The sequence below is a fragment of the Kryptolebias marmoratus genome, linkage group LG24 (genome assembly GCF_001649575.2).
Source record: "Kryptolebias marmoratus isolate JLee-2015 linkage group LG24, ASM164957v2, whole genome shotgun sequence".
In the NCBI taxonomy this organism is placed as follows: Eukaryota; Metazoa; Chordata; class Actinopteri; order Cyprinodontiformes; family Rivulidae; genus Kryptolebias; species Kryptolebias marmoratus.
In genome coordinates this window covers 7,170,104-7,182,266 of record NC_051453.1, presented here as the reverse complement: position 1 = coordinate 7,182,266, position 12,163 = coordinate 7,170,104, and the positions used below count along the sequence as shown (strand labels likewise).

The window sequence follows — 12,163 nt, the reverse complement described above, 5'->3', positions numbered from 1 at the left end:
TCAGTCAATTTTGATTTGTGGCAAATCTGCACCACCTTCAGTTTACAGTTAAAAATAGGTCATAGTCATAGAGGTAATGTCTTACATGCCAAAAAAAAAGACATCACTCAGCAAGTATAATGGTTGCTACAATAATGATTTGATAAAATATGACAACCCAAAAAAAGAAAAGAGAGAATAAGATATGTAGCTTTTTGGGGGAAAAAAAAAACCAAAACTGGTTATTAGAAGTAAATTAGGTCATCTTTTCATTATTTTTTTGGATATCTAGTCCTTGAACCTATGAACTCACAGACCTTTTGTTTGATCAGTTTAAAATGAAAATACTACTGCTGCTGTCAAAAGACCTGGCATAAATGATTGATTTCAGTACAAGTTCGAGCCTTACACTAAAAACAAATACATTAGTCACATGATGTAAACAGTTAGGCTTTTTGTTTTGTTATTTTGATCTAAAACAGCATTTAATTTACTCGTGTTAAGATTCCTTTTAAAATCCACATTTTTTTGTGTATGTATTTATTTAAAGCAAATGCCTGAATAGATCCTGCAACACCAAAGTTAGGACTCATTTTTTTAAACTGTAAGAAATGGTAATCCATTTACTGTTGGAATAATTAAATGTTATAAGAGAGCACATGCTTTCAGCCTTGTCACCTCCACTTGAAAATGCTGAAAAATGTGTCTTGAAAAGAAAAGAAAAATCACGATTCAGACTTTTTCTGATGTTGTGAGCCATCATGACAGAAACAGCTTAATAATGGGAGAGAAGTAATTGCCAAGGACAGCTCCAGTGAGGCCCTGACCATAAGGAAGAGTTACACAGAAAAAAAAACTAAAAAAAAAGACAAAAATTCTGTTTACCTGTCTCAGTAAGAGGCAGTTTATCAAACAACCACTCCCATCTCATACACACACACAATTATATACACACTGTTTTCTCTCCCCCTTTCTTTAAGACTTGTCAGGCTCTTGAGGTGTCTAGGGTAGGACAGGCAAACTCCAGGGGAGACAGAAGATGAGGTCAGGGCCATTAAGGGAAGTGCCTCTCCGTAAAGAAACGTCAAGCAGTCAGGTCTGGTTTGGAAATGAGTGGCTGTAAATGTGTGTGTCTGTGTGTTTCTGTGTGTACATGTGAGAGTGTAGGTGTGTTATACGATGCGCTGGGCACCTTAAAAACAAAGTGGCAATAATAGGAGGAAAATGTGTGCAAAAACTTGACAACTAATTTACTTTGGATCATGTCAGCAGATGTAGCAAGTTGACGCAAATTAGTGCAACAAAGACACTAATGAGAAAATACTTTAACATTTTACTGGAACACAGTGCACTCCATAACTTTAGTAATCATTATGGAGTCCAAAAAAACCTTTGAAATTCAAGTTTAAAAAACTATCAACAGCCAAAAATGCTTATATTATGTATGATTAATATTTTACTTCACTACTAACAATCAGTTGTGCTTATCTGTGGTGGGTAGAAATAGAATGTCAAGATTCCTATGGTCATATTGTGAAAAAACAAACAAGTTGTCATGAATTTGAACATCATTACAGATTTTGCTGTATTTAAAGTTCCATGTCTGATTACGACTTGTGACTGACAACAGAAAATCAACCCCTAACATGTGAAGCAAAGGCCTTGCTAAGCTAGCCAAGACACTCGGGGCCAAAACAACAACAGCCTGAGAGGGTTGAGCCGCTGCAACATGCTGCCAAAACAACTAATCTAATCCAAACAAATACCAAGGCTTCAAATGAAAGATCAACACAGAGAGCAAAAGGATTTCAGGGAGGTTGGTGGGTGGAACTGAGATGCAAGGTTATTGTCTTGATGGGCCATTAGTGCAATCAAGCCCATAATGAGAGGTTTGGAGGCACCTTTGGTGAGCGGAACAATTATGAATATGCAGTGGCTCAAAATTAGCAGAGGACCGGAAAGATGAGTCTGCCACATAATTGCTCAATGTCACTTTGAGGCATCGAAAAAAACAAGCAGATGTGACAATAAGGGTCAGAGAGGATGTGGGCCTTCACCATGGTGAGAACAGTTAGAGTGTTAGATAGCTAAGTCACTTGAAAGACAGCAAGACTGAAAGGTTGAAGGGGGAATACTGATAGGCTGGAATGTAAGCAGAAACATTAAGAGGAAAAGTGGACAGGAGACTTTGGTTACTGGTCAGAAAAAAGTACTACAAAAGAAAAGGAATATTATAAAAAACTACAATTATCTTTAAAAGTAAAGAGCAAGAAACCACCAATTATGTATACCTATGGGATGCTTGCACCAAGCTTGTAGTAGTTCAAAATAGGTTGAGTGATTTTGTAACCATGTCATATAACTGTGAATTTATGCCTTAGGGACTCAGGTGAAAAGAGGAACAGAGGCATGAATGGATCACCAACTGATAGTGAGTTGGATCAAATGGCAAGAGAGGATGCTGGACATGCCTGCTGCACCCAAGTGCTGAGTGACAGTGTGCTGGAAAAGTCTGCCAGAGGCTCTGATCCAGGAGATCTTCTGTTTCCACCTCCAGCAGAACATTTTTGGCATTGGAGGAAGAATGGGAACAGAGTCCACATGCATTGAGTTCTGGGCCACCATTGCTGAACTAATCCCCTGGATTTGAAATGATGGAATAATATGACAGAAAATGTTGTGTAAGACAAAGGAGGGAAGATAGCATGCTCTCCTGTTGGAAGTGTGAACATTATGTCAACCTTTTCTGGGCCAAGACTCATAATGTCTTTAGAGCGTGAACAGCATCCATTATAGCATCCAGTAGGTCCCTGGCTGCACTTGAGAACTCAAACTTTGTAGTCAGGAAAAAAATCCAGTGTAAAATATTTAGTCTAGCCTCTTTTTAAACTACTTTTTTGTTCTTATTCCTGTTCTTTAGTATTTTTTTAAATAAGTCTCTTTAAAATTTTTATGTTCACATAATAGAATTTAGAAATTTTGAATATTTGTCTTGGAAAACCAATGTCTTGTTTTTTTTGCCGATGTAATATTAAATATTGAGGAGCTTGTTAGGCTTCTTCTTTCATTTTGTCCTAACTGACATGTATCCTCCTGCCAAAGAGGAATATTCACATTATTAAGCTTTGCCTTGAATCTTTACCACATGAAGCATACACTTGGCACTTGTGAGCCACGCAGGACTTTTAAGTCTTATTAACGGCCACTCCTGCAGTGCTCACAGCATGACCCCTATGTTGTATGAATTCAATCACCTGGGCTGTTGGCTGATGTATATGCATGAAGCTGGTGGTCCAGGCCACATCCCTTTGCTATTCTTTATGCATGAGCTGGGCCACTCCTAGAGTCATCACTCCTTCATTTTCAACAAGATCTACCCTTTTTTTCCTAATTCTCTTTTGGTGTGAAGCAAAAAGTCACACCCTATTTTTTTTCTTGGTCCTTTTAAGTTTTAAGAATTCAGCATATAGAGAAATTATAATTTAAAGCCTTTATGAATAGTACTTTTGTTTTCAGTTTTGTTTGATGAATTCAAAACTTGATAGGCAAACCTCTTCCCTGTCCACCTGCATTCAGCTGTGTAAATATTGCTGTTTGCATTCATGCATTCTATCAACATCAGTTTTTTTATAATTACAGCAAAGTGATTAACATTTTTTTAGTTGAGCAGCAATATTTCATATGCAAGGAAAGTACTGTTGACAATTTGAATGAAACTTAATAACTAAAAGGTAGGAAACTGATGATGGGTATCGGTCCGCTAATCTCTGATGAATTAAATTTTATTCTGACATATTTTCTGACATGTAATATTATGAACCTGATTTTGTTTAGTGGCATTTGTCAGATTTAGAATTGTAACCATGAAAGGTAGCAAGGGAGTCTCTGCTTCTTCCATTACAAGGGTTGTACATAAAAGGCAAATATCAAGAAAACCTAGGAAATAAAACTAAAAATAATTTGTTTGCTTTTTATTTCTGGAACATCTCAGACACTAATGTATTACCTAGACCAGGGGTAGGCAATCCTGGTCCTCAAGTGCCACTATCCTACATGTTTTACTTGTTTAAATGTGTACTCCAGTTAGTTAATTCAGAACCATAGGGGAATCTGCCAAGGTGGGTACAAAGCAGGTTGAGGTAGGTATGATGTGGGCAGAGGTGGGCAATAAATCAATGCCCATGACCTAGAATGTAGTTTTGCAAGGGATGCACACAAAAGATAAGCTGTTATTTTCTAAAACTAGCCATGCAAAGCATGGCTGCAAGGCTCGCTGGTCACTAGGTCACAAATACTATGAATTGAGTGAGACTGCACCTGAAAATCTGCACATTTTCTTGCACGATCAAGTCATTTTTAGTTTCTAGCTAGTCTCCAAGAGTTGCAGCTCAGTGAGATAGTACCTTCAATGCACTTCATCTAAATAGTTTTTCTTCCTTCTTCATGTCTCTCATCGACAGTGGCTGTATGTCTAGGGTGGCCAGGGTTGCTGTACTCCAGCAGGAATTAAATAAAATGTACAAAAAAGCAGGAGTAAGCTATCCCCCAGACTAGACACAAACTCCTTTCCCTTCTTTCTTCACCATCTCTTTAGTTCATTTCCCCTTTTTCCTCCTTATCTTTCTTGCAACCACTTAGCTTATGGCTCGCTCCTTCATCCTCCAATCATACCTGATTACAGTGCTGCAGGTTCAGAGGATCAAAGGATTCAGTGGTCATAAACTCTCATCTGAGTGAATTTCCATTGAAAGGAATTTTCATTTAATAAAAACAGGGAGGGAATGAAAGCTAGAAGGCTGATAGTATTCTACTAGGTACAGAAATGCCAGTAAGGAAGCATATTGTGTTGGATGGGGATGAAAAGGTTAAATGTATGTAGAGAGAAAGCTTCCAGGAGTAGAAAGAGCACCAGAGTCACTGAGGGACAGCGAAAGGGGATGATTCTGAGGAAACAACACAAAACTTCTTAAGCTTCCAATAAGAGATCAGGGGCATGAGGGCCATCCATGTGGTCAACATCCACCTATTGATTTGTTGTTTGTGCCTTGTCTGCCCTCACCTACACACCGATAATGGCAATGAAGTCCCAGCTCAGAGAGTAGGACTTCATGATGATCACTATATATATATATATATATATAAAAATGTATAAAAAAATGTATTTTTATATATATATATATATAAATGAATTTCTTAGAATATATATATATATATATATATATATATTCTAAGAAATTCATTTTTTCATGTAATTCTCATGAGACAGCACTAAATAACAACTACAAAAATTCAATTTTATGCTCTCACTTCTGTGCTAAACAAAAAAAAAAGCTATATATAAATAAGGCATTTACGAGTAAAACGAGTGCTTGCACTGACTTGCTGATAATAGAAGTCAGATGTAAAAATGAGTTGACTGTTAGTAGGTAACCTTTGCCAATGGGTGTAGATCTTAACAGCAGTAATGTATTATTTACGGTTGGAAGCAGTGAGCGGTGCTTGGGAATGAGAATTGACTTGTTTGTCAGGCACAAGGTAGAGATAATGTAGTTGGCAAACACAGCAAGAGAAGCTCAATTTGAACATACAGTATGAGGAATGTTCGTGTCTAAGCTCCGTTGAGAGAGGCATATCTTATTTCTTTTCATTCAGTGTCAAGTATTCATGAGCTTATCATTTTGTGACAACTTTCATGCTGACTTGGCTGGTTGTTAAACACTAAAATAAGTCAAAAAGCAAAAAATAAAGGTACTTTAGCGTGGCAACTTTAAATGCTTTGTGCATTTGGGTGAGCAGTGTATTTTTTTGGAACACTTGAAGTTATAAGCACAACTTAAGACGGCCATATTGAGCATTTTTATTTGTTTTATCAATAAACAATGTTAGTCTTCCATCTTTTTTGTTATTCTACTTAGCACTCTTAGAGTTTTTTTTTACCAACCTTAGACACAAAAGGCATGTTTATGTGCATGTGTGTCTGTCTGTTTACAATATATCTCATGAGCCAGTGGACACATTTTAAAACCTTTCAGAAAGTAATAATAGGAGATACATCTACAATTGATTAACTTTTGAAGTCAACCTGATTCAAGATGGCTGCCACAGCCAACTTTTCTTAAAAAATGCAAATGTGGCCATAACTCAACCGGTTTTACAGACGTTAACCTTAAATATAGCGTGGTAGTAGCTGAGACTGATCCCCAACACATTTTCTGAATGATAACAGCTTACTGATCTTTGTTTAAAAATTTGTCATTAACTATCTTGAGTTGATGGTCATTCATAACATCTTTTTAAGGTTTGACCAAAATGGATATAACTCTGCCATTTCTCAGCACAAAATAATCTTAGTCTGCAACTTGAACATGAAAAGTAGCAGGCGATACGCATCCCTTCAAGGAATGCTAGACTCGCAGTTTCTACATGTGTTTAATCTATTGTACTTGCTCTTCCTATATGTGCTGGAGAATAGTGGAAGAGGGCAAAGGTCATCTCAGATGTAGGAAGAGCAGACAGATCTGATGCTGATGCTGCCAAGATTATTCCTCACTGTCTCATTACTTGGTGGCCAGTGCCTGCCTGCTGGCTCTCTCTGTCTTTGTCTCCCTCTTTTTGCTGAACACACATACTAATCAGACTTAAACCCTCCACAAACCAAAGGCACTCTCATGTCTACTGTTCACCAATGCTCACACCTTAGGACAGAAGTTAGCTCCCTCTATTTCTCATTCACACCTGATGTGAAATTCTTTATTGTTCCCTTGGGACAGTGAAGCAAAACCTGCATGCATTTGTACTAAAAAGACAAAAATGAGGGGATAAACTGGAAATCCAGAACACTCTAAATTAAACACAAGGATAAAATTGTATTCATATACCTGTTTGATGTGTGTAAAAATACTGGTGACAAGAACAAAAAAACAGAAAAATGTCAGTTTTCCTTCTTATCAGGACTGTTTTTGGTCTCACTTAATGTCTTAAAGCATAGCAGAGCTGTTAAATATATAAAACAAAATTGAAATCAAATTTGCTTGTACTCAACAGATTAATGGAAAAAAACTGAAATGTTCAGTCACTTTACTATATTGAAAAAATAAAATAAATGCATCATTCATTGAATCCTTTGGGATAACAAGTTTAAATAAAATTCACCATAACTTGTTCCGTTATGAGAATTGCCAAAGTGCAGGACCACCTGATCAAACAGTAGACCCCTCCCCACCCCGCTTCGCTCGTCTAATGGCCCCCGAGGCTGGATTCTACAGTGCTGGTTTTCGCCAAATGTTTTTTTAGCTTTTACTCCACACACAATCAGCTAAAAATCCAGCTTGTGCAATTTGAGCAGACCTCAGTCCCATTTCTTTTTATTTTACACAAATGTGTAGGCAACATTAATTTACTAGTTTCTACTAAAACACTAAAAATATAAATGAACAAAGCGAGTGCTGTGAACAAAAACTAGGCTTGCAACTTGGTATACACAGAGGAGAAAATTGGAAGGTTTGGGGTTAGAGCAAGAAAATGCTGACAGACAGAGACGGATAAGTTTGATTGGTTCCACCTGGCTGGGAGTGGCAAAAGAAAATAAGGAGAATGTGAGATTGACTGTGTTTGTGTGTGTGCATGTGCGTCTGTGTGTGTGAATACACAAATGTGACTTTATGGTGCCTTCTGGATCAAGCAGAATAAAGTAGAGAGTTTGCTGGTTTCAACATGGGAGCTTAATTTAACAAACCTTTGCCTCAAGAGCTGCTCTGGCAGACTGATCTATTTGAGTCTAGCACAAATATGAGGGAAGAATCTTTTAAACCTTTTTCATTTCAAAATAAAAATTAAACATTTGACTAAATTCAATAAATCCTTGGCATTCATCATGGATAATCCAAACGGAACTGTAATCAAAGTGCCAAAGACTGCAGAAGAAGTAAGAGGGAGTAAAGGCAAAAGACTCAAAAAGGATAACGCCCTGTGATCTCCACGCAACCGCATGAGCTGTCTGTACCCCAGTGGCAACTTTCTCAGCTTTATTCTGACACTGTAAAACACTTCACTGAGAGAAATAAAAAAGCAAATCTAAAGTTTTTTTTTTTTTTTTTTTTTACATGATATGACAAAAAAACAAACAAACAAAACAACAACAACAAAAACAAGGAACAAGTTGTGTCATCTTGAGAATGTGCTTCATACTCTTGTGTGCCCCTTTCCAAGGACTCCCAGAGGACTGTGTGAAAGTCTTAGTGGAGCCAGATGGCCCCCATCTTAGGTATTCAGCTGCAGCACTGAAGTAACAGCCAAGGAGGTGTCACAATGAAAGCTAAACGCACCCTGGCATCGCCTTCAACATACAGCATGAGCATACACACAAACAATGTAGAAACAACAGATGACAAAATGAGGTGTTGTCATTGTTACAGCATAGTTAAAAAATAGACCACTGAAATGAATTTTGACTTCGACTGCATCTCTTTTGAGATGAATGAATGTATTTGTCAGTTCAGAGTCTATGTCCACATTTCCTTGTAGATGATAGTGGATAAATGTTGTGCACCAGGTGTGGTTATGTGTAAATACAATATTTTTTGTAGCTTTGCTGTATATGTGCATATCTTTATAAGAGCAGAGAAGCATTGAGTTGCGTGCAGCGAAAAGTGTGCTGTTATGAATTTTATTTAAATTACAAACAGATACCACATGCTGTCATGGTAAATTAGTTCTCACTATGACAGCAAAAGCTATATTCCACTGGTCTGTGCATGCTGTCCACATAGACGGGCACACACTCTTCTACAAAAACTTGCACGCAAAGTCACAGATACTTGCTGTTATTTTGAGGAAATAATTCTCATTCTGTGAGTATTCTGCAGTGTTGTGCAGAAATTACAACCCATCCAAGTGCTAGACTGATGAATATGGCACGCATGCTTGCTCGAAATAATGTTATTGTGTATTTATTTGCATTGTTAATTTGGGTATGTGGGTTTCCATGTGCTGCATATTCTTGTATATGTGTGCCACAGTTTTTTTGGCCAAGTCACCCATGGTGGCGACCCATTTTCTGCCTCTCTAAATCCCAGACCACATCCCCTCTGTTTACTGGAAATGTGTCCCTTGTGCCTTGTCCTATATCCTATAATCCTTTGCCATGTTCCAAGACCCCATGTTCAGCCATTGTCCTCCTCACCTGTTCCACATTGCCAATCATCTGCATCACCTCCTGTTGTCTTACTTCATCTTAAGCCAACTTTTCTCCGATTTCTTATTTTATTTTTCCTCCTGGTTTCCTTCACCACCATCCTTCATTGCATTCTCCCTCTATATTCACACTTGTGTTTAACTCTCTTTCAGCCTACTTTCTCCATCTTAGCCTAACAGACATTACATACCCCTCACATCCTCCATATTGTCTCTTTTAGTTACCGTCCAAATATTGATAGGTTATTTCAGTGGACCAGGGCCTCATTAAAGATGAAAAACAGAAGATTTTCCTCTCCTCTCAGTTACTTATAGTTCACCCTCATCCTCACACCCAAATCCCTCATTCAGTGCTGGGTCTTGCCTGGGCAGGAGAGCTGCCATCTTCCTCTGGGCTCTAGAGGAATCTTTGTAGAGTCAATTCCAATCACTTTTTTGTTTTTTCTTCAGCTCATGCAGACAGTTCTAGATTTATTCTGTCCTCCTTCTGAACACACTGACATGGACAGGACTGAGCATGTAGATTAGACATTGATGTGTTTGTTCCCTGATATTTAGTTTTTCTGCTTGTCCACTCTTTCTTTGCAAAAGACTTTCTGGAGTTGGATTATACATTGCTCCATAAATCCAGCATGGCTATCATGCCATATTTGGACACCTGCACACAGAATATCTTGCATTTCAAAGTCTTTGTTTATGCAAATACAATTAGCTGTAAAAAAAAAGGATGCCACATTAGTCAAACATTTTAAAAGGCTTTAAGTTAAAACAGAAAAAAATGCATGTTACACAACTTTTTAAACTAATAAACGCAGTCCGTAGTTGGAAAGTTAAACCTAATTGGACAGAAATATATTATCTAAAAACTTAACAACAGTAACTCTTTTGGTAGACAATAACATTAGTTAATTTTTTTCTCACACTACAAGCAGTCTTTTCTGTTTATTTATATATTCTTGCTCATAAACACTTATTTTAAATAATCAGATTACACTTTTTAAAAATCTGTTCAAATCTGTTTACTTTATTCAAATGAAATAAAAAATATAGTCATTTATTACTGGTCTTTTTATATGAACAGCAGCAGTCTAAAATACCTATTTTTGCATTTGAATGTGGTCTCGTTAGGATACTTACATTGATATTTTATTTACATGCTACAGAGCCTATTCTGTCAAAAATAAAAAAATAACCACATTACGACCTCATTCTATAACACTGTGAAACTGATATTATTCAAAACCTTAATAAAATCTTTATTCTTCAATACACATCATTATTAAAGTTTTTTCCCAAAAACTAACAGTTTTTTTTTTTAGGAATGTGTTCAGAAATCATCTTGCTGAAGATAAAGCCATGTGTTGAAAAGCAGCAGTATGTGCTGCAAGCCCCGTGACATTTTTAATCAAAACAAATTAAAGTGACAAAGATGTATATATGTCTACAAAATGTGACAAAGTTCAGAATAGCTACCATGTATTTAACTGGTTTGCTTAAAAAGATGACCTTAAGTCTAACGGTTTGCAGACAGTTGCCGCTTAACTTACTGCTGTTACAATTAATCAAACTGTAATTGTAGCTTCACACCTGAGGAACCCCAATTACAGAACTTTTCAGTTGTTTCTAACATAAACACGATTAAGACTTTGGGCCAAGTTCTCTGGTCTAACACTATCACCACACAAATACTGCCCACACCAGTGCCTGTGGATGTGACAGCCAGAAAGGCCTAGCTCGTGTCCTGCCAGCCAGCCAGCCAGAATTAGCTCAGCTTCATCCAGCCCTGGAAACATGGCAGATGGCAGCAGAAGAGAACAAAAGAGAAAAGACACAGTCTGTGCATTTAAAGCAGACAGAAAGGTAGAATAAGAGAGAAGTAAGTGTGAGAGTGTAACAGCATGTTTGCTTGCCTGTGATCTTGTCCTCTGTAACCTCTGAGCTCACAGTAACCAAATGGTCTTTTCTTTAGCTAAAGAAGCACCTTTATCATCTACTGCTGATTTCATTTAAACATTTCATACCATTTTGTTATTCTGAATTTGAGTGGACATCTCTATGCACGTCTGTCAATTGCTGTGGTCTGACTGTCTGTGGATGGCCAATCAATCCATTTCATTCAGGGACAAGATAGGCTGTCAATGAGATGTTCAGCCAGTATATGAATGACAGTTGATTAGTGCTATCAAACCAATGTGTCATTTACAAACAGCCTTTACATCATGCATCTAGAAATTAGAACGAGTCTATTACAGATTGAAATAAGCACCCGTAAACACACACACACACACATTTTGCTATTTTTTTGGGGCTTCTTTAGCACTCAGGAAAAGTTTTATAGATGAAGGGTTGGCCTTTATCAGACACCTCTGTATGTTTCTGAATCAAAATGAAATAGGATACATATGTGATAAAAACGGTGTAAATATGTGAGATAAAATATGTGAAAAAAAAAACTGTATACATGTTAAAAAAAAAACCTTTTTACAATAAACACAAGTTTTTCTAATCTGACCTAAATGTTGCCCTCCAAGTAAAAGAACTCGTGTTTTGAAATTCCAAACAGGATGTTTAAATCACTGGAAGATCCACATAAGAAAAAACTCATGGGTGTCTACTTTGTACCTTATGAAAACATTTTGTTATTACCGCTCAGCACACTATTTCACAGTAAAAGACTCACCTCTGATGATGGACAGCTTGGCGCTGACGGTAATCTCGCCCTCACTGTTCTCAGCTACACATTCGTAGATGTTCTCGTCACGCGGGGCTCGGAGTGGCTGGATTCTGAGCACGGCGCCGGCACCCTCATCAAACTCAATGGTCTGTGGAAGGCAGCACAAAAAACTAAGTTTGGTTGCACTCTATCAGGGATTTCAATCTAAATACCACCACTTTTTGAAATTAGCAGGGTAGGGAACTTGGAGACCGGCATGAACATGGGATAGGTGTGCTTATTGTTTATTGTGAAAAAGAAAAAAAGTTGAAACAAGGC

At 37.4% G+C, this 12,163-nt stretch overlaps 1 protein-coding gene across 24 annotated transcripts in view; it reads right to left on the bottom strand.

Moving 5' to 3' along the window:
- ptprsa (protein tyrosine phosphatase receptor type Sa) overlaps positions 1 to 12,163 on the bottom strand; it is a 214,226-nt gene that overhangs the window by 91,425 nt on the left and 110,638 nt on the right. For all 24 annotated transcript variants that reach the window (XM_017413357.3, XM_017413362.3, XM_017413359.3 and 21 more), the window contains one exon: positions 11,852 to 11,993. In XM_017413357.3, the coding sequence (XP_017268846.1) occupies positions 11,852 to 11,993 (142 nt within the window). The remainder of the gene's footprint in view (positions 1 to 11,851; positions 11,994 to 12,163) is intronic.